The 18,556-nt window shown below is 45.6% G+C and overlaps 1 protein-coding gene across 1 annotated transcript in view; it reads right to left on the reverse strand.

The window, feature by feature from the left end:
* The window catches only part of LOC139750340 (uncharacterized), a 226,926-nt gene that overhangs the window by 13,964 nt on the left and 194,406 nt on the right, over positions 1-18,556 (reverse strand). Inside the window, exons 4-6 of the mRNA XM_071665021.1 lie at positions 6,731-6,866; positions 3,350-3,517; positions 1,573-1,751 (exon numbers count right to left, since the gene is read on the reverse strand). Coding sequence (XP_071521122.1) covers positions 1,573-1,751; positions 3,350-3,517; positions 6,731-6,866 — 483 coding nt within the window. The remainder of the gene's footprint in view (positions 1-1,572; positions 1,752-3,349; positions 3,518-6,730; positions 6,867-18,556) is intronic.

Consider the following 18,556-nt stretch of genomic DNA (forward strand, 5'->3'; position numbering starts at 1 on the left):
ACCCTATGATCCACTTCCGCTTCCATGGTTCCATCCGCTGCCAGATCCACTCCCAGATATCTAAAACACTTCACTTCCTCCAGTTTTTCTCCATTCAAACTCACCTCCCAATTGACTTGACCCTCAACCCTACTGTACCTAATAACCTTGCTCTTATTCACATTTACTCTTAACTTTCTTCTTCCACACACTTTACCAAACTCAGTCACCAGCTTCTGCAGTTTCTCACATGAATCAGCCACCAGCGCTGTGTCATCAGCGAACAACAACTGACTCACTTCCCAAGCTCTCTCATCCCCAACAGACTTCATACTTGCCCCTCTTTCCAAAACTCTTGCATTTACCTCCCTAACAACCCCATTCATAAACAAATTAAACAACCATGGAGACATCACACACCCCTGCCGCAAACCTACATTCACTGAGAACCAATCACTTTCCTCTCTTCCTACACGTACACATGCCTTACATCCTCGATAAAAACTTTTCACTGCTTCTAACAACTTGCCTCCCACACCATATATTCTTAATACCTTCCACAGAGCATCTCTATCAACTCTATCATATGCCTTCTCCAGATCCATAAATGCTACATACAAATCCATTTGCTTTTCTAAGTATTTCTCACATACATTCTTCAAAGCAAACACCTGATCCACACATCCTCTACCACTTCTAAAACCACACTGCTCTTCCCCAATCTGATGCTCTGTACATGCCTTCACCCTCTCAATCAATATCCTCCCATATAATTTACCATATATATATATATATATATATATATATATATATATATATATATATATATATATATATATATATATATATATACATATCTTTAAATATTTTTTGAAATTAGAATTTCTTAAGGTCACGATTGTAAAAATTACTTTATAACTTAACATTACGCGAGATTGATTTAGATATATTGGGGTCATCAGATGTTTTAGAAATGTTGTCAGTGTTGCACTCAGTGCTCAGAAATATACAGGTTGGTGTGTGTGTGTGTATGTGTGTGTGGTGTGTGTGTGTGTGTGTGTGTTTGTGTCAACCAGATGTTTCATGTTGCCAGTATTGCCGTGTAGTATGGCTGTCGCAGATGACTGGTGGCTATACATCACCTCATTTAGGATTGAGCTAAATCAGACAGAGATATCATCAGAGATGTGAGGATCAGTGATTATGATTCACCTAACTCGCCAATCTCATTAGCTCACTACTTATCTTCGGGAGACGCAATGTTCACTCATACAATGGCCACATCAGAGACAACATCATCTACTTACGGGTCAAATGTCTGGCGGGAACCTCAGCTCGACACGAGAAACTGTATAGCAAGAAGCCTCAGACCTACATATGAATGACCTCAGAAGCCTCAGACCTACATATGAATGACCTTAAGGACATGGTTTACCTCACCAGCACAAAAGTAAGAAGTGTTGTAACGACTGACTGGGTCGTTAGCTCATTCCTGTCCCACCGTTTGCTCGTAAAGTCTGTCCACAACTGACACACTAAGGACTAACACGACCCACCACTACCACCAACACCTGGAGGCACCACAAGACTCACGTCGGGCAACCGTTGTCGGCGGTCAGCTGAAGACTCGGGGTGTCTGGATCCTCGAAGTCCGGGTCGCCGTACGCCCAGCAGTCACGCACGGCCACGTCCAGCCGCCGCTCGCTCTCCTTCAGGTACACCATCACCGTCAGGGACTCGCCGATGGGCATGATGCCCTCCAGAGGGCGCGTCTAGAAACCATGGTTGAAAGGAGGGTTAGACTACACCTCTTCACGTTGTCCCTTGACCTTATCTATCATCGTGTCTTGACCTTATCTATCATCGTCTCCTGACCTTATCTATCATCATGTCTTGACCTTATCTGTCATCGTCTCCTGACCTTATCTATCATCGTCTCCTGACCTTATCTATCATCCTGTCTTGACCTTATCTATCATCGTCTCCTGACCTTATCTATCATCGTCTCTTGACCTCATCTATCATCGTCTCTTGACCTTATCTATCATCGTGAGAGGCAAAAACGCTGGACGTACGACATTTTATGATTACGATCTCTTGGTCACACAGGATTAACCACATGACTGAAATACCTTGTACCTCTTTTGATAAGCGTTATCGCCAAGTATGATAAGGAAAGATTACATCCTCTTAACAGGGAAAACCAATATTTTTGTTTTGTGTACCATGATGGCTCAGTCGTTCATTGCAAACAAATCTTGTCCGTGTTCCCTGAGTCAAAGACTACACATGTGTATTGACTTATTCAGACTAAACTCATAAATACATTATCATAACAACATTAGGTTTCATCTGCTGCATCGCAATTGCTTCTGAAAATAGAAATATATTATTCAACAAGTCATACTTGAGACGGTTATGCAGTAACATTACCTTCACTGGTGAAGTAACATTATCCTAAGTGGTGAAGTAACACTAGCTGTAGTTGTGTGGTAATGTTACCTTCAGTGGTGAAGTAACATTATCCTAAGTGGTGAAGTAACGCTAGCTGTAGTGGTGTGGTAATGTTACCTTCAGTGGTGAAGTAACATTATCCTAAGTAGTGAAGTAACGTTAGCTGTAGTGGTGTGGTAATGTTACCTTCAGTGGTGAAGTAACATTATCCTAAGTAGTGAAGTAACGTTAGCTGTAGTGGTGTGGTAATGTTACCTTCAGTGGTGAAGTAACGTTAGCAGTAGTGGTGTGGTAACGTTACCTTCAGTGGTGAAGTAACGTTAGCTGTAGTGGTGTGGTAATGTTACCTTCAGTGGTGAAGTAACGTTAGCTGTAGTGGTGTGGTAACGTTACCTTCAGTGGTGAAGTAACGTTAGCTGTAGTGGTGTGGTAATGTTACCTTCAGTGGTGAAGTAACGTTAGCTGTAGTGGTGTGGTAATGTTACCTTCAGTGTGCTAAGGTTAGGCAGTGGATGTATACTGTTGTCAGAACAGTTTAGAACTGAAGCGTTAAGCCTGAGGTGTGACAAGCAACTTAATTTACTACATGTCGTAATGTGAGTCGAAATTACAACAGTATACATGGGAGGCATACACCGTGGCTCACGCTGTGTGTATCCCGGTATCATGATAACCAGTGGTGTACCCCGGTATGACAAGGACTCCAGTGGTGTACCTTGTATAATGCTAACTTCATTTTCTATCCCATGGAAATATTTTCAATGAGGTTTGGTGAACATTCGCTCACTAGCGTCTGGGAACATTCTAAGAAAACAGACGGACGGCTGTGCAAACAGTACCATCTCCTTCGTCTCCAGACTAACCCATGGGTTATGGACAGAGAGAGAGGGACATGCATGTAGATAATGATACTCACATTAGGGTACGTTCCTCGCTGTATGTCCATCCAGCACTTCACGTCATCCCCCACAAACTGCGTCTGCACCACCTCCAGCATGGACACCTGCAGGGGCTCGAAATTGACCGCCTTGTTGTAGTTGCTGGTCCACACACACGAGAGCTTCTTGGCCGTGTCCCACACCTCCTGTATTGAGTGAGGACGGGGGGGGGGAAAGGAGGAGGAGTTGTTTAGTAGGTTTTCCAATTCTTGAGGCAGTGTGATGAGGTTGGGTTCGACTCCCACTTGTGGTTAGGTCTTAGTGTTTAAAGACTGACTACCCACCAAAACTAACTCTCCAGGTCTTCCTTATAGTTTATAGCATTTTTTTTGTACGTAAGAAATATACTCAGCTGTTTTCATTCATATATATCATTATCTTTCACTTGCAGCTCATGTGATATGTTTACGAACGAATTTAAAACCCAAAATTCAGTAACCATCCAAACTCAGCTGGTGTTCATCGCTGACTGACTACAGTGACTGAAATTTGAACACATTCTTTGTTTTATATATCTTCAGAACTTGAAAAGTGGAGATGAAGTCTACTAACGCTTCATTATGATTGTAATGATTCTGATGGTAATGCAAACACGATATCAGATATGTCAGTGATGAACATGCTAAATTTCATGCAGCTGTACACAAAACCCAACACTCGTTTTCTAATATCCAGCAACACGCGTATCTTCCCTCAAGAAAGACAACACCAACCAGCGATGATGAAGTACAGGTTATAGATAATATAAGTTGTAGTTGTAGGTAGAATGACGAAACTACAACACTTGAGGTCTGTTGGAGCTGAACGTATTAGCTTGAACGGTGTTCGTTCTCATGACCAAAGCATTCTTGGTCACTTCATGTCAGCGTGTACGTTCTCACTCCCGGAGTAGAAGCCCTTGGGAGGGGCAGGAGAACCTGGTGGTCATGAGGGCCCCGAGTGCATGACGGGAGGAGCAGGAGAACCTGGCGGTCATGAGGGCCCTGAGTGCATGACGGGAGGAGCAGGAGAACCTGGTGGTCATGAGGGCCCCGAGTGCATGACGGGAGGAGCAGGAGAACCTGGTGGTCATGAGGGCCCCGAGTGCATGACGGGAGGAGCAGGAGAACCTGGCGGTCATGAGGGCCCTGAGTGCATGACGGGAGGAGCAGGAGAACCTGGCGGTCATGAGGGCCCTGAGTGCATGACGGGAGGAGCAGGAGAACCTGGCGGTCATGAGGGCCCTGAGTGCATGACGGGAGGAGCAGGAGAACCTGGTGGTCATGAGGGCCCTGAGTGCATGACGGGAGGAGCAGGAGAACCTGGTGGTCATGAGGGCCCTGAGTGCATGACGGGAGGAGCAGGAGAACCTGGCGGTCATGAGGGCCCTGAGTGCACAACGGGGAGAGCAGGAGAACCTGGTGGTCATGAGGGCCCCGAGTGCATGACGGGAGGAGCAGGAGAACCTGGTGGTCATGAGGGCCCTGAGTGCATGACGGGAGGAGCAGGAGAACCTGGTGGTCATGAGGGCCCCGAGTGCATGACGGGAGGAGCAGGAGAACCTGGCGGTCATGAGGGCCCTGAGTGCATGACGGGAGGGGCAGGAGAACCTGGTGGTCATGAGGGCCCCGAGTGCATGACGGGAGGAGCAGGAGAACCTGGCGGTCATGAGGGCCCCGAGTGCATGACGGGAGGAGCAGGAGAACCTGGTGGTCATGAGGGCCCCGAGTGCATGACGGGAGGGGCAGGAGAACCTGGTGGTCATGAGGGCCCTGAGTGCATGACGGGAGGAGCAGGAGAACCTGGTGGTCATGAGGGCCCCGAGTGCATGACGGGAGGGGCAGGAGAACCTGGTGGTCATGAGGGCCCTGAGTGCATGACGGGAGGGGCAGGAGAACCTGGTGGTCATGAGGGCCCCGAGTGCATGACGGGAGGAGCAGCCTCCCATGGGGGAAAACACGAGGGTTCACAACTCGTATGTGTTGAAGTAACAGATGATTGGTTGATGACCTAGCCTTTAGGCCCGTCGCCTGCTGAGTAAGGTCATGAAGACCTTTGTCGTCCGGTCAGTAAGGTCATGAAGACCTTTATCGTCCAGTCAGTAAGGTCATGAAGACCTTTATCGTCCAGTCAGTAAGGTCATGAAGACCTTTATCGTCCAGTCAGTAAGGTCATGAAGACCTTTATCGTCCAGTCAGTAAGGTCATGGAGACCTTTATCGTCCAGTCAGTAAGGTCATGAAGACCTTTATCGTCCAGTCAGTAAGGTCATGGAGACCTTTATCGTCCAGTCAGTAAGGTCATGAAGACCTTTATCGTCCAGTCAGTAAGGTCATGGAGACCTTTATCGTCCAGTCAGTAAGGTCATGAAGACCTTTATCGTCCAGTCATCATTCTGGAAAGATCTGGTACATTTTCTTCAGATGTTCCAGATCATTGTAAGACCCAGCCAGGTCTCTGGCTACGTGTATGGTCTTCATCACAACAGTTGTCGGAGAGGTTATCATCTGCTGGGCGGCAGCTGTTCGTTTTACAGTTTTAGACGTTTTTAGATTGTATCATTTTTAGTTTCGTCTTCTTTAAAATACTTTTGGAATCAGGTATATATACATTTTTTACACTCATACATAGTCTTGCCTTTAATTTCGATAGACTATTTCGTGTATTTATTTCATTTTTTTGTTCTTAAACAGACAAAATGTATGACCCGCTTGGCTAAATGAGAGGAAATTAGGATCGGTTTCAGAATTGCCTGAGTTGAGGCTGGATATGTATTATGATCCCAAACTGTCCTGCATGCATCCAGGCTGATGATGATACAGTGTTGAGGGGGCGATACAGGTTAATGTCGGCGAGGCTTTACGTAGCACCGGAGGAATGAAGAAGAAGAATGAGTGATTGTGAGCAACTAAGTGCTGAAGAACCCCCCCCCCTCTCTCTCTCTCTCTCTCTCTCTCTCTCTCTCTCTCTCTCTCTCTCTCTCTCTCTCTCTCTCTCTCTCTCTCTCTCTCTCTCTCCTCTCTCTCTCTCCCCTCACCTGCACTGTGGGGTCCATCTGGAAGTTGACAATATTGGAGACGGTGGTGTCGTCTCTCTCTCTCTCTCTCTCTCTCTCTCTCTCTCTCTCTCTCTCTCTCTCTCTCTCTCTCTCTCTCTCTCTCTCTCTCTCTCTCTCTCTCTCTCTCTCTCTCTCTCTTTCTCTCTCTCTCTCTCTCTATCTATCTATCTATCTATCTATCTATCTATCTCTCTCACACACACCTGCACTGTGGGGTCCATCTGGATGATGACAATATTGAAGACGGTGGTGTCGTGTCTCTCTCTCTCTCTCTCTCTCTCTCTCTCTCTCTCTCTCTCTCTCTCTCTCTCTCTCTCTCTCACCTGCACTGTGGGGTCCATCTGGAAGATGACAATATTGGAGACGGTGGTGTCGTCTCTCTCCGTGGCAGCCGTGCCGCAGTCTTCCATGGGCACCGTGAACTTGTACGCCCGCTGGCCCGTGTCTGGCTCCACGTATCTGCAACACAACAACAACAACAACAATAAGAAGACGAGGATGACAACAAATCAAGACTCGGGGAAATGACTTCGTTGCTTACTCTAGGTTATAGCATGTTACTTGAACCTTGACCTGTACCTGGAGCATGTTATGTGACCTTGACCTGAACCTGGAGCATGTTACTTTAACCTTCACCTGAATCTGGAGCATGTTACTTGAACCTTGACCTGTACCTGGAGCATGTTATGTGACCTTGACCTGAACCTGGAGCATGTTACTTGAATCTTTACCTGAATCTGGAGCATGTTACTTGACCTTGACCTGAACCTGGAGCATGTTACTTTAACCTTTACCTGAATCTGGAGCATGTTACTTGAACCTTGACCTGTACCTGGAGCATGTTACTTTAACCTTTACCTGAATCTGGAGCATGGTACTTGAACCTTGACCTGTACCTGGAGCATGTTACTTGAATATTTACCTGAACCTGGAGCATGTTACTTTAACCTTTACCTGAACCTGGAGCATGTTACTTTAACCTTTACCTGAATCTGGAGCATGTTACTTGAACCTTGACCTGTACCTGGAGCATGTTACTTGAATCTTTACCTGAACCTGGAGCATGTTACTTGAATCTTTACCTGAACCTGGAGCATGTTACTTTAATCTTTACCTGAAGCTGGAGCATGTTACTTGAACCTTGACCTGTACCTGGATCATGTTACTTGACCTTTACCTGAGCCTGGAGCATGTTAGGTGACCTTTACCTGAATCTGGAGCATGTTTGGTGACCTTTCCCTCAATGTATACTCGACTGAGCAATATACTTCAAAGACCTTACGAGGTTTCAGAAGCCGCGAAGGACCAGCTGGCTCCACCTAATGATGGACCGATGTGCCCGTCATGCCCACGGTACGAAGACACTGGGGTTTGGTTACGTGTGAGACGAAGGGTCCCTCGTAACGCGCCTGGCACGAGTGAAAAAAAAAAAAAAACACTCACGCTGACACTTCGTGAGCGAGGAGAAACACTCGTTAGACGAGCTCGTTCTGTAGTGTATGCCATGTTGGAGAGAGAGAGAGAGAGAGAGAGAGAGAGAGAGAGAGAGAGAGAGAGATCTAGTGTGTGTGTGTGTGTGTGACCTTTCTTTGAGTTTCGCTCGCTCTATCTTAAGACTTCTACTTTTGACGCTGTATCGTCATGTTGCCATCGTGCGTCCCTTAATGTATCCCAGGATGGTGAACCATCGTGCGTCCCTTAATGTATCCCAGGATGGTGAACCATCGTGCGTCCCTTAATGTATCCCAGGAAGGTGAACCATCATGCGTCCCTTAATGTATCCCAGGATGGTGAACCATCGTGCGTCCCATAATGTATCCCAGGAAGGTGAACCATCGTGCGTCCCATAATGTATCCCAGGAAGGTGAACCATCGTGCGTCCCTTAATGTATCCCAGGAAGGTGAACCATCGTGCGTCCCATAATGTATCCCAGGAAGGTGAACCATCGTGCGTCCCATAATGTATCCCAGGAAGGTGAACCATCATGCGTCCCTTAATGTATCCCAGGAAGGTGAACCATCGTGCGTCCCATAATGTATCCCAGGAAGGTGAACCATCGTGCGTCCCATAATGTATCCCAGGAAGGTGAACCATCGTGCGTCCCATAATGTATCCCAGGAAGGTGAACCATCGTGCGTCCCATAATGTATCCCAGGAAGGTGAACCATCGTGCGTCCCATAATGTATCCCAGGAAGGTGAACCATCGTGCGTCCCATAATGTATCCCAGGAAGGTGAACCATCATGCGTCCCTTAATGTATCCCAGGAAGGTGAACCATCGTGCGTCCCATAATGTATCCCAGGAAGGTGAACCATCGTGCGTCCCATAATGTATCCCAGGAAGGTGAACCATCGTGCGTCCCATAATGTATCCCAGGAAGGTGAACCATCATGCGTCACTTAATGTATCCCAGGAAGGTGAACCATCATGCGTCACTTAATGTATCCCAGGAAGGTGAACCATCATGCGTCACTTAATGTATCCCAGGAAGGTGAACCATCGTGCGTCACTTAATGTATCCCAGGAAGGTGAACCATCGTGCGTCCCTTAATGTATCCCAGGAAGATGAACCACGGTGTATCCCATAATGTATCCCAGGAAGGTGAACCATCGTGCGTCACTTAATGTATCCCAGGAAGGTGAACCATCATGCGTCCCTTAATGTATCCCAGGAAGGTGAACCATCGTGCGTCCCTTAATGTATCCCAGGAAGGTGAACCATCGTAGATGCAGGCAACCACCGCCTATTTAAGTGCCACTGCCTGGATATCGGTAGGATTATTGACATCTGCGCCGTGAGCCAGCACTACAGTGGCTGTTTAGTTCCCTCCCCGGCCCAGGTTGCTGTCTTTGCCTTCAGACTCACGCACTCGTGGGGAACTGGTATTCAGCCCACACATACACGATCGCTCCATCGTACACACACACACACACACACACACACACACACACACACACACACACACACACACCACTCGACAACACGTAACTTACACAACTCTTTATCCTTAGCTCTAGATTTTCTCTCGGTGGTCGTCTCGTGTTCCCTCCACAAAGGTAATGTATCCATCGAAGAAGATCCCCCTCTTTAATCCTACCTGGAGATGATCCAAGTTCTTTGCCAGCCTGCTTTTGTGGCAGTGTCAAATGCTTTCCGGCGGGCCAGATGCCACTTGGTGTTTGACTCTCTTTCCCAGTAGTATAGACACACCACCCTCATCAAGGAGATCCATTTCCAGTTCAGCGCCTCCTCCATATCTTATAGATACGTATAAAGATTGCCTCTCTTGCGCTCCCATGACACTTTGTCTTTCTCCACTGACACCTTGAGGAACCTTCCACGTTTCTGTCAAGTGTAGCTTCACACATGTTCGACTCTTATGTTAAGTGTAGCTTCACACATGCTCAACACTTATGTTAAGTGTAGCTTCACACATGCTCAACTCTTATGTTAAGTGTAGCTTCACACATGCTCAACACTTATGTTAAGTGTAGCTTCACACATGCTCAACACTTATGTTAAGTGTAGCTTCACACATGCTCAACACTTATGTTAATGTGCTTGCTCACACATGTCAAAATTATGTTAATTCTCCACATGACACACTTATGTTCAACTTAGTTCCACTGCTATTCTGTTAAGTGGGAGCTTCCACACATGTTCGACTCTTATGTTTAAGTGTAGCTTCCACAAAGCTCAACACTTATGTTAAGTGTAGCTTACACATGCTCAACTCTTATGTTAAGTGTAGCTTCACACATGCTCAACACTTATGTACGTGTAGCATCACACATGCTCAAACTTATGTAAGTGTAGCTTCACACTTGTCTAAATCTTATTGTTAAGTGTCTTTCTTCCACACATCTGCACAACTTTAAGTGTAGCTTCTCAGCTAACACTTATGTTTATGGTTCAACCATCGTCACAGTATTGTAAGTCGTTGTTACTCTTCATAACACATTTGTTTAGTGACTCCCTGCTCCACCGACTGTGTTATAGGTCTTCACGACCATGCGTCTTAACTTATGGGTTGTGTATTTCTCAGTAAACCTTAATATTCTCACAGCTCTTCTCTGAATCCCTAGCATATTGCGTCTTGTACCTCATTATCTTGATAATTGAGTGTGGACCTCCCCACTCATTTTCGTTTATCTCCACATCTTAACTCTTTTTGTACCTCAATTTACCTCCGATCCTACATATCTTGTAGCGCTTTACCATCTTGATTACCAGACTTCTATTTCCCTCCCCCTGACTGTGTATGAGCAACACGTACCTTTCTTACTCTTGCTTTGTATTTTCACAGAGCTTGCACAGTTCTAGTTCCTGCTAACAAACAGACCCAACTTTAGTCCATAGAATTTTTGAGTGTAGATTTCCTCGATCATCTTCGCTTTGAGTCAGGATTCTTTGCTCGACCTGCACCCGGCATCACTCCGGTATTATAGGATCACTTTCTCCAGTTATTGTTATCGTATACGGTGTCCTCAGTATCCATACTGCTATGTTGGACGATAAGGTCTAGTGATGATGGTATAATGCTATGTTGGACGATAAGGTCTAGTGATGATGGTATAATGCTATGTTGGACGATAAGGTCTAGTGATGAATGGTATATCAGAGCCCCCTGATGCTTGGTTGTTCACTGGCATGACTCCCCCTCGTATACACACTATGAACTTAGGTCTCCATGACTCTCTATGTTCACCATGAGAATCTAGATTTCCTGATTAAGTCTCATTACAAATGAAATCCCAATAATTCTTATATATGTTCTCATAGAATTGCATGGTTTACTGTCTCGTGTCCCACTCTTAAATCTCCATCCATTGTTATCATTGTATTATATTTCCTCTGGTTCATTAAAATGTCTTGGAGGATTTTACGTTATCAACACCACAATGCGGTTATTTCCTACGGTTTCTCCTCCCATTATGTATTGTCTGAGTGGGTCGTCTACCAGTGTTTCCTGAAACTGAAACTTTTCTCATATGAGAAGGAGGGCAAATCCTCTTCCTCCTCTTTCCTTTTGTCTTCTTCTCCTCCTACTGTCATGTTACCCCGTGCCCTTCTGGACGGAGCAGGTCAAATTCTCTCATCTTAGTGTGTGTGTGTGTGTGTGTGTGTGTGTGTGTGTGTGTGTGTGTTGTCACGCTATATGTTGCCTCGCCATAGGCCAGAACTATGTTCCCACAACCTGCAGACGGTGATGTACGAAGGGCGGTGTTCACAGTCAAGTTCTTTAATGACTTGACCTCACAGTGCAGGCTGGCTGGCCGGCCACGCATTACACATCGTCATTTGCTCTTACAGAAAAAAAAAAAAAAAAATAATGCTGTATTTTGTAAGACTGAGTGAAAGTTGTTAGTTGGGGCCTGGCGGCGCATGAGGTCATGCAGTCACAAGCACTTGCATGATTGCCATCTGACGCGAGGCGAGCAGCGTCAGTAGATCTGAGGCAAGGGAGACGGTCAGTGTGTGCCACACTCACACACAACCTGCGTATGTATGACGGACACATGTATGTACCTCACCACGCTTGATCATAGGTTCCTGACCAAACTGACCCTAGTGTGTGTACAGACTCTAGACGCGCACACACTGACCCCTCACCACCCCGACGCAAGCACCGACCCCCCCCCCCCCCTAACGCACATACCGACGACATCCCCCTCCCCCCCACCGACCCAAGCACCAACCCCTGACGCACATACCGACCCCTGACGCACACCCCGACACCGACGGGCTGCTCGAGCCACGAGGAAGTTAAGACAGACCCGGGGAAGGTCATGCGCTTCTTGTCACTGTGAATCAAATTTAGGAAATATATGACCCATTATGTGTCTCACTTCACCATATGACCCCTGGTATGGCTGTGTGACCCTTGATGTGGCTGTGTGACCCCTGGTGTGGCCATGTGGCCCCGTGGTGTGGCCATGTAACCTCCAGTGTGGCCGTGTGACCCATGGCGTGGTCTGGTGTGGTCGTAAGTCATCATAACGCACTACAGGACAAGGACGACGTACAGGGAGTGCCACTAAGATGACGGACCCACGTACACACCAGACAAGATCAACACTGTTAGCACAATCGACTCGTCCGTGGCAGTTCGTTCCGTTTCTTACCAAAACACAGTTCACGTACGGATCATCATAACAGGATCACAGTTGAAGATGACATATTGATTCTTCTGCGGACATGCGTGTGGACGAGCACAGTACACTATTGAGGCCATATGGACATCATTTAGAATTTGAATTTGTTTGTATTGTGTATTCTAATTATATGTCTTATAGAAATGTGATGCGTCTCTGATGTTAATATACTCTATATGGCCTGTGTTAGTGTTATATATATGGCTTGTGTCAGTGTTATATATATGGCTTGTGTCAGTGTTATATATATGGCTTGTGTCAGTGTTCTATGCACGTGGCCTGTTAGTTTTCTATATATCATCTCGTTAAGGTTAATGTTGTACATGTGGCTTGTGTGTGTGTGTGTGTGTGTGTGTGTGTGTGTGTGTGTGTGTGTTGTGGCGTGTGTCTGTGATCCATGAGTCGGTAGGTTCAGTGTGTAGCACCACATGATGACCAGAGACTGAACCCTCATGCTGTGGCCTCCTCCACTGGCTATAATCCTCGTCTTGGACACCGTCCAGGGAGCTTAACCTCCAGTCTAATTCCCTGACCCAACTCCTTCACTTAGCTCCCTCACCTAGCTCCTTGCCTTAGCTCCTTCCCTTAGCTCCCTGCCTTAGCTCCATGCCTTATCTCCTTGCCTTAGCTCCCTGCCTTAGCTCCTTACCTTAGCTCCTTGCCTTAGCTCCTTGCCTTATCTCCTTGTCTTAGCTCCCTGCCTTAGCTCCTTGTCTTAGCTCCCTGCCTTAGCTCCTTGCCTTAGCTCCCTGCCCTACATCCGTACCTTATCTCCCTTATTTTGCTCCTTTTCGTAGTTCTGTGTCTGAGGTGCCTTTGTCAGGCGTACAAACACCTACTCTGTTTCTCTCACTTTATTTCTCTAACCCGGAATCATGAGGCACATGTGTAGTGAGAGTGTATGTGGTCTGAACGTTAATATCCCTAACACCTGAAGAAGTTGTTAAGGATTGTTCAGTTAGTGATGTAGTTTGACGCTGACGGCCTTAATGACCCTGGCAGTGGATAGGCCAGAGGCCAAAGCAACCCACTAGCCAACCAACCCGGGATGGCCTTCGACTGAGGCATGTCACACCCGTGCCATGTCAGCCACTGTAGAGAAGAGACGAAATTAAACACACCTCAGGATATGTGTTGGTGCCTGGCATCAACACATTCGCAGGTGACCAAGATGCCTCTCATCCACCACGCTCAGTGTACACACCCTCACATCTTCATGTGTTATCTGTGTTCTCTCCCACACAAACTTCTCAACAATTCTTGCGAGGTTGTATCCTCACAGTTTCCTGACACAACAACATTGGTTCATTTGACCGTTGTGGACGAGAGGATGGCAGAGATATCAACGCACTACAGGTAGTGATCCATTTCTCTGTCGGACACATAAACATATGTATATATATATGTTTTGGACAATCACATGTTTACCAAATGGCGTCCTAGCTTCGTCTCTTCGATGTATATCAACTGACTGATATATTTCTCTCTTGTGTCTCCCCTGATGATGTGATTATTACACGAAAGTGCACTTGGGAACTTTTCGTGTTTCATTTTCCCCGTGGACTCATAGGAATATATATATATATATATATATATATATATATATATATATATATATATATATATATATATATATATATATATATATATTATCCCTGGGGACAGGGGAGAAAGAATACTTCCGACGTACTCCCTGCGCGTCTTAGAAGGCGACGAAAAGGAGAGGCAGCGGGGGCTGGAAATCCTCCCCTCTCGTTTTTTAATTTTCCAAAAGAAGGACCAGAGGGGAGGGTCAAGTGAGGATATTCCCTCAAAGGCTCAGTTCTCTGTTCTTAACGCTACCTTGCTAACGCGGGAAATGGCGAATAGTATGAAATTGATGAGAACTGCTATTGACGTTTGTGTGAATAAATTGTACATTTCCTTTTCCATAGCCAGAGGTTGAACCATTATGTGACGTTCAATTTTTTCATTCATTTCAAGCTAAAAGTTTGTTTTCTAAATTGTTTCTTACATTTTTCATATGTATATATATGTATGTGTGTGTGTGTGTGTGTGTGTGTGTGTGTGTGTGTGTGTGTGTGTGTGTGTGTGTGTGTATATATGTATATTATCCCTGGGGATAGGGGTGAAAGAATACTTCCCACGTATTCCTCGCGTGTCGTAGAAAGCGACTAGAGGGGACGGGAGCGGGGGGCCGGAAATCCTCCCCTCCTTGTATAAACTTTCTAAAATGGGAAACAGAAGAAGGAGTCACGCGGGGAGTGCTCATCCTCCTCGTAGGCTCAGAGTGGGGTGCCTAAATGTGTGTGGATGTAACCAAGATGTGAAAAAAGGAGAGATAGGTAGTATGTTTGAGGAAAGGAACCTGCATGTTTTGGCTCTGAGTGAAACGAAGCTCAAGGGTAAAGGGGAAGAGTGGTTTGGAAATGTCTGGGGAGTGAAGTCAGGGGTTAGTGAGAGGACAAGAGCAAGGGAAGGAGTAGCAATACTCCTAAAACAGGAGTTGTGGGAGTATGTGATAGAATGTAAGAAAGTAAATTCCCGATTAATATGGGTAAAATTGAAAGTTGATGGAGAGAGGTGGGTGATTATTGGTGCATATGCACCTGGGCATGAGAAGAAAGATCATGAGAGGCAAGTGTTTTGGGAGCAGCTAAATGAGTGTGTTAGCGGTTTTGATGCACGAGACCGGGTTATAGTGATGGGTGATTTGAATGCAAAGGTGAGTAATGTGGCAGTTGAGGGAATAATTGGTATGCATGGGGTGTTTAGTGTTGTAAATGGAAATGGTGAAGAGCTTGTAGATTTATGTGCTGAAAAAGGACTGATGATTGGGAATACCTGGTTTAAAAAGCGAGATATACATAAGTATACTTATGTAAGTAGGAGAGATGGCCAGAGAGCGTTATTGGATTACGTGTTAATTGACAGGCGTGCGAAAGAGAGACTTTTGGATGTCAATGTGCTGAGAGGTGCAACTGGAGGGATGTCTGATCATTATCTTGTGGAGGCTAAGGTGAAGATTAGTATGGGTTTTCAGAAAAGAAGAGTGAATGTTGGGGTGAAGAAGGTGGTGAGAGTAAGTGAGCTTGGGAAGGAGACCTGTGTGAAGAAGTATCAGGAGAGACTGTGTACAAAATGGAAAAAGGTGAGAACAATGGAAGTAAGGGGAGTGGGGGAGGAATGGGATGTATTTAGGGAATCAGTGATGGATTGCGCAAAAGATGCTTGTGGCATGAGAAGAGTGGGAGGTGGGCTGTTTAGAAAGGGTAGTGAGTGGTGGGATGAAGAAGTAAGAGTATTAGTGAAAGAGAAGAGAGAGGCATTTGGACGATTTTTGCAGGGAAAAAATGCAATTGAGTGGGAGAAGTATAAAAGAAAGAGACAGGAGGTCAAGAGAAAGGTGCAAGAGGTGAAAAAAAGGGCAAATGAGAGTTGGGGTGAGAGACTATCAGTAAATTTTAGGGAGAATAAAAAGATGTTCTGGAAGGAGGTAAATAGGGTGCGTAAGACAAGGGAGCAAATGGGAACTTCAGTGAAGGGCGTAAATGGGGAGGTGATAACAAGTAGTGGTGATGTGAGAAGGAGATGGAATGAGTATTTTGAAGGTCTGTTGAATGTGTCTGATGACAGAGTGGCAGATATAGGGTGTTTGGGTCGAGGTGGTGTGCAAAGTGAGAGGGTTAGGGAAAATGATTTGGTAAACAGAGAAGAGGTAGTAAAAGCTTTGCGGAAGATGAAAGCCGGCAAGGCAGCAGGTTTGGATGGTATTGCAGTGGAATTTATTAAAAAAGGGGGTGACTGTATTGTTGACTGGTTGGTAAGGTTATTTAATGTATGTTTGACTCATGGTGAGGTGCCTGAGGATTGGCGGAATGCGTGCATAGTGCCATTGTACAAAGGCAAAGGGGATAAGAGTGAGTGCTCAAATTACAGAGGTATAAGTTTGTTGAGTATTCCTGGTAAATTATATGGGAGGGTATTGATTGAGAGGGTGAAGGCATGTACAGAGCATCAGATTGGGGAAGAGCAGTGTGGTTTCAGAAGTGGGAGAGGATGTGTGGATCAGGTGTTTGCTTTGAAGAATGTATGTGAGAAATACTTAGAAAAGCAAATGGATTTGTATGTAGCATTTATGGATCTGGAGAAGGCATATGATAGAGTTGATAGAGATGCTCTGTGGAAGGTATTAAGAATATATGGTGTGGGAGGCAAGTTGTTAGAAGCAGTGAAAAGTTTTTATCGAGGATGTAAGGCATGTGTACGTGTAGGAAGAGAGGAAAGTGATTGGTTCTCAGTGAATGTAGGTTTGCGGCAGGGGTGTGTGATGTCTCCATGGTTGTTTAATTTGTTTATGGATGGGGTTGTTAGGGAGGTAAATGCAAGAGTCTTGGAAAGAGGGGCAAGTATGAAGTCTGTTGGGGATGAGAGAGCTTGGGAAGTGAGTCAGTTGTTGTTCGCTGATGATACAGCGCTGGTGGCGGATTCATGTGAGAAACTGCAGAAGCTGGTGACTGAGTTTGGTAAAGTGTGTGGAAGAAGAAAGTTAAGAGTAAATGTGAATAAGAGCAAGGTTATTAGGTACAGTAGGGTTGAGGGTCAAGTCAATTGGGAGGTGAGTTTGAATGGAGAAAAACTGGAGGAAGTGAAGTGTTTTAGATATCTGGGAGTGGATCTGTCAGCGGATGGAACCATGGAAGCGGAAGTGGATCATAGGGTGGGGGAGGGGGCGAAAATTTTGGGAGCCTTGAAAAATGTGTGGAAGTCGAGAACATTATCCCGGAAAGCAAAAATGGGTATGTTTGAAGGAATAGTAGTTCCAACAATGTTGTATGGTTGCGAGGCGTGGGCTATGGATAGAGTTGTGCGCAGGAGGATGGATGTGCTGGAAATGAGATGTTTGAGGACAATGTGTGGTGTGAGGTGGTTTGATCGAGTAAGTAACGTAAGGGTGAGAGAGATGTGTGGAAATAAAAAGAGCGTGGTTGAGAGAGCAGAAGAGGGTGTTTTGAAATGGTTTGGGCACATGGAGAGAATGAGTGAGGAAAGATTGACCAAGAGGATATATGTGTCGGAGGTGGAGGGAACGAGGAGAAGAGGGAGACCAAATTGGAGGTGGAAAGATGGAGTGAAGAGGCTTTTGTGTGATCGGGGCCTGAACATGCAGGAGGGTGAAAGGAGGGCAAGGAATAGAGTGAATTGGAGCGATGTGGTATACAGGGGTTGACGTGCTGTCAGTGGATTGAATCAAGGCATGTGAAGCGTCCGGGGTAAACCATGGAAAGCTGTGTAGGTATGTATATTTGCGTGTGTGGACGTGTGTATGTACATGTGTATGGGGAGGGTTGGGCCATTTCTTTCGTCTGTTTCCTTGCGCTACCTCGCAAACGCGGGAGACAGCGACAAAGTATAAAAAAAAAAAAAAAAAAAAAAAAATATATATATATATATATATATATATATATATATATATATATATATATATATATATATATATATATATATATATATATATCGATATTTTTTCCGGAAGTATTGACAATAGTTTCAGAATCGTAGAAGTAATGTAACCTGATGTGTATGACTCCATCTTGATATATTCAGAAGTGTGTCAGATGGACACGTCGCTCTCATCTGACGATTCAACTTTGTGAAAGACAGTTTTTCACTTTAACTCGCTGGGCGAGAATTGAGGAAAGTGTATAGGTAATTTCCCTGGGCTGTGTGTACCCTATACACACCCTAAGGATTGGACTGGAGGCAACTGTAATGAAGAGAGAGAGAGAGAGAGAGAGAGAGAGAGAGAGAGAGAGAGAGAGAGAGAGAGAGAGAGAGAGAGAGAGAGAATAAGATGTTCATGAGTCCGTAGGTACAGAGCTGTATACTGGGGTCCCCCTGACCACAGCAGCTAGCTGGCTACGAGACGGTGTGACCCACGACGAGGAATGGTGTGTGTGTGTGGGATGCAGGGAGACGTGACTGCAAGTG

The sequence above is a fragment of the Panulirus ornatus genome, chromosome 9 (assembly GCF_036320965.1).
Source record: "Panulirus ornatus isolate Po-2019 chromosome 9, ASM3632096v1, whole genome shotgun sequence".
NCBI lineage: Eukaryota > Metazoa > Arthropoda > Malacostraca > Decapoda > Palinuridae > Panulirus > Panulirus ornatus.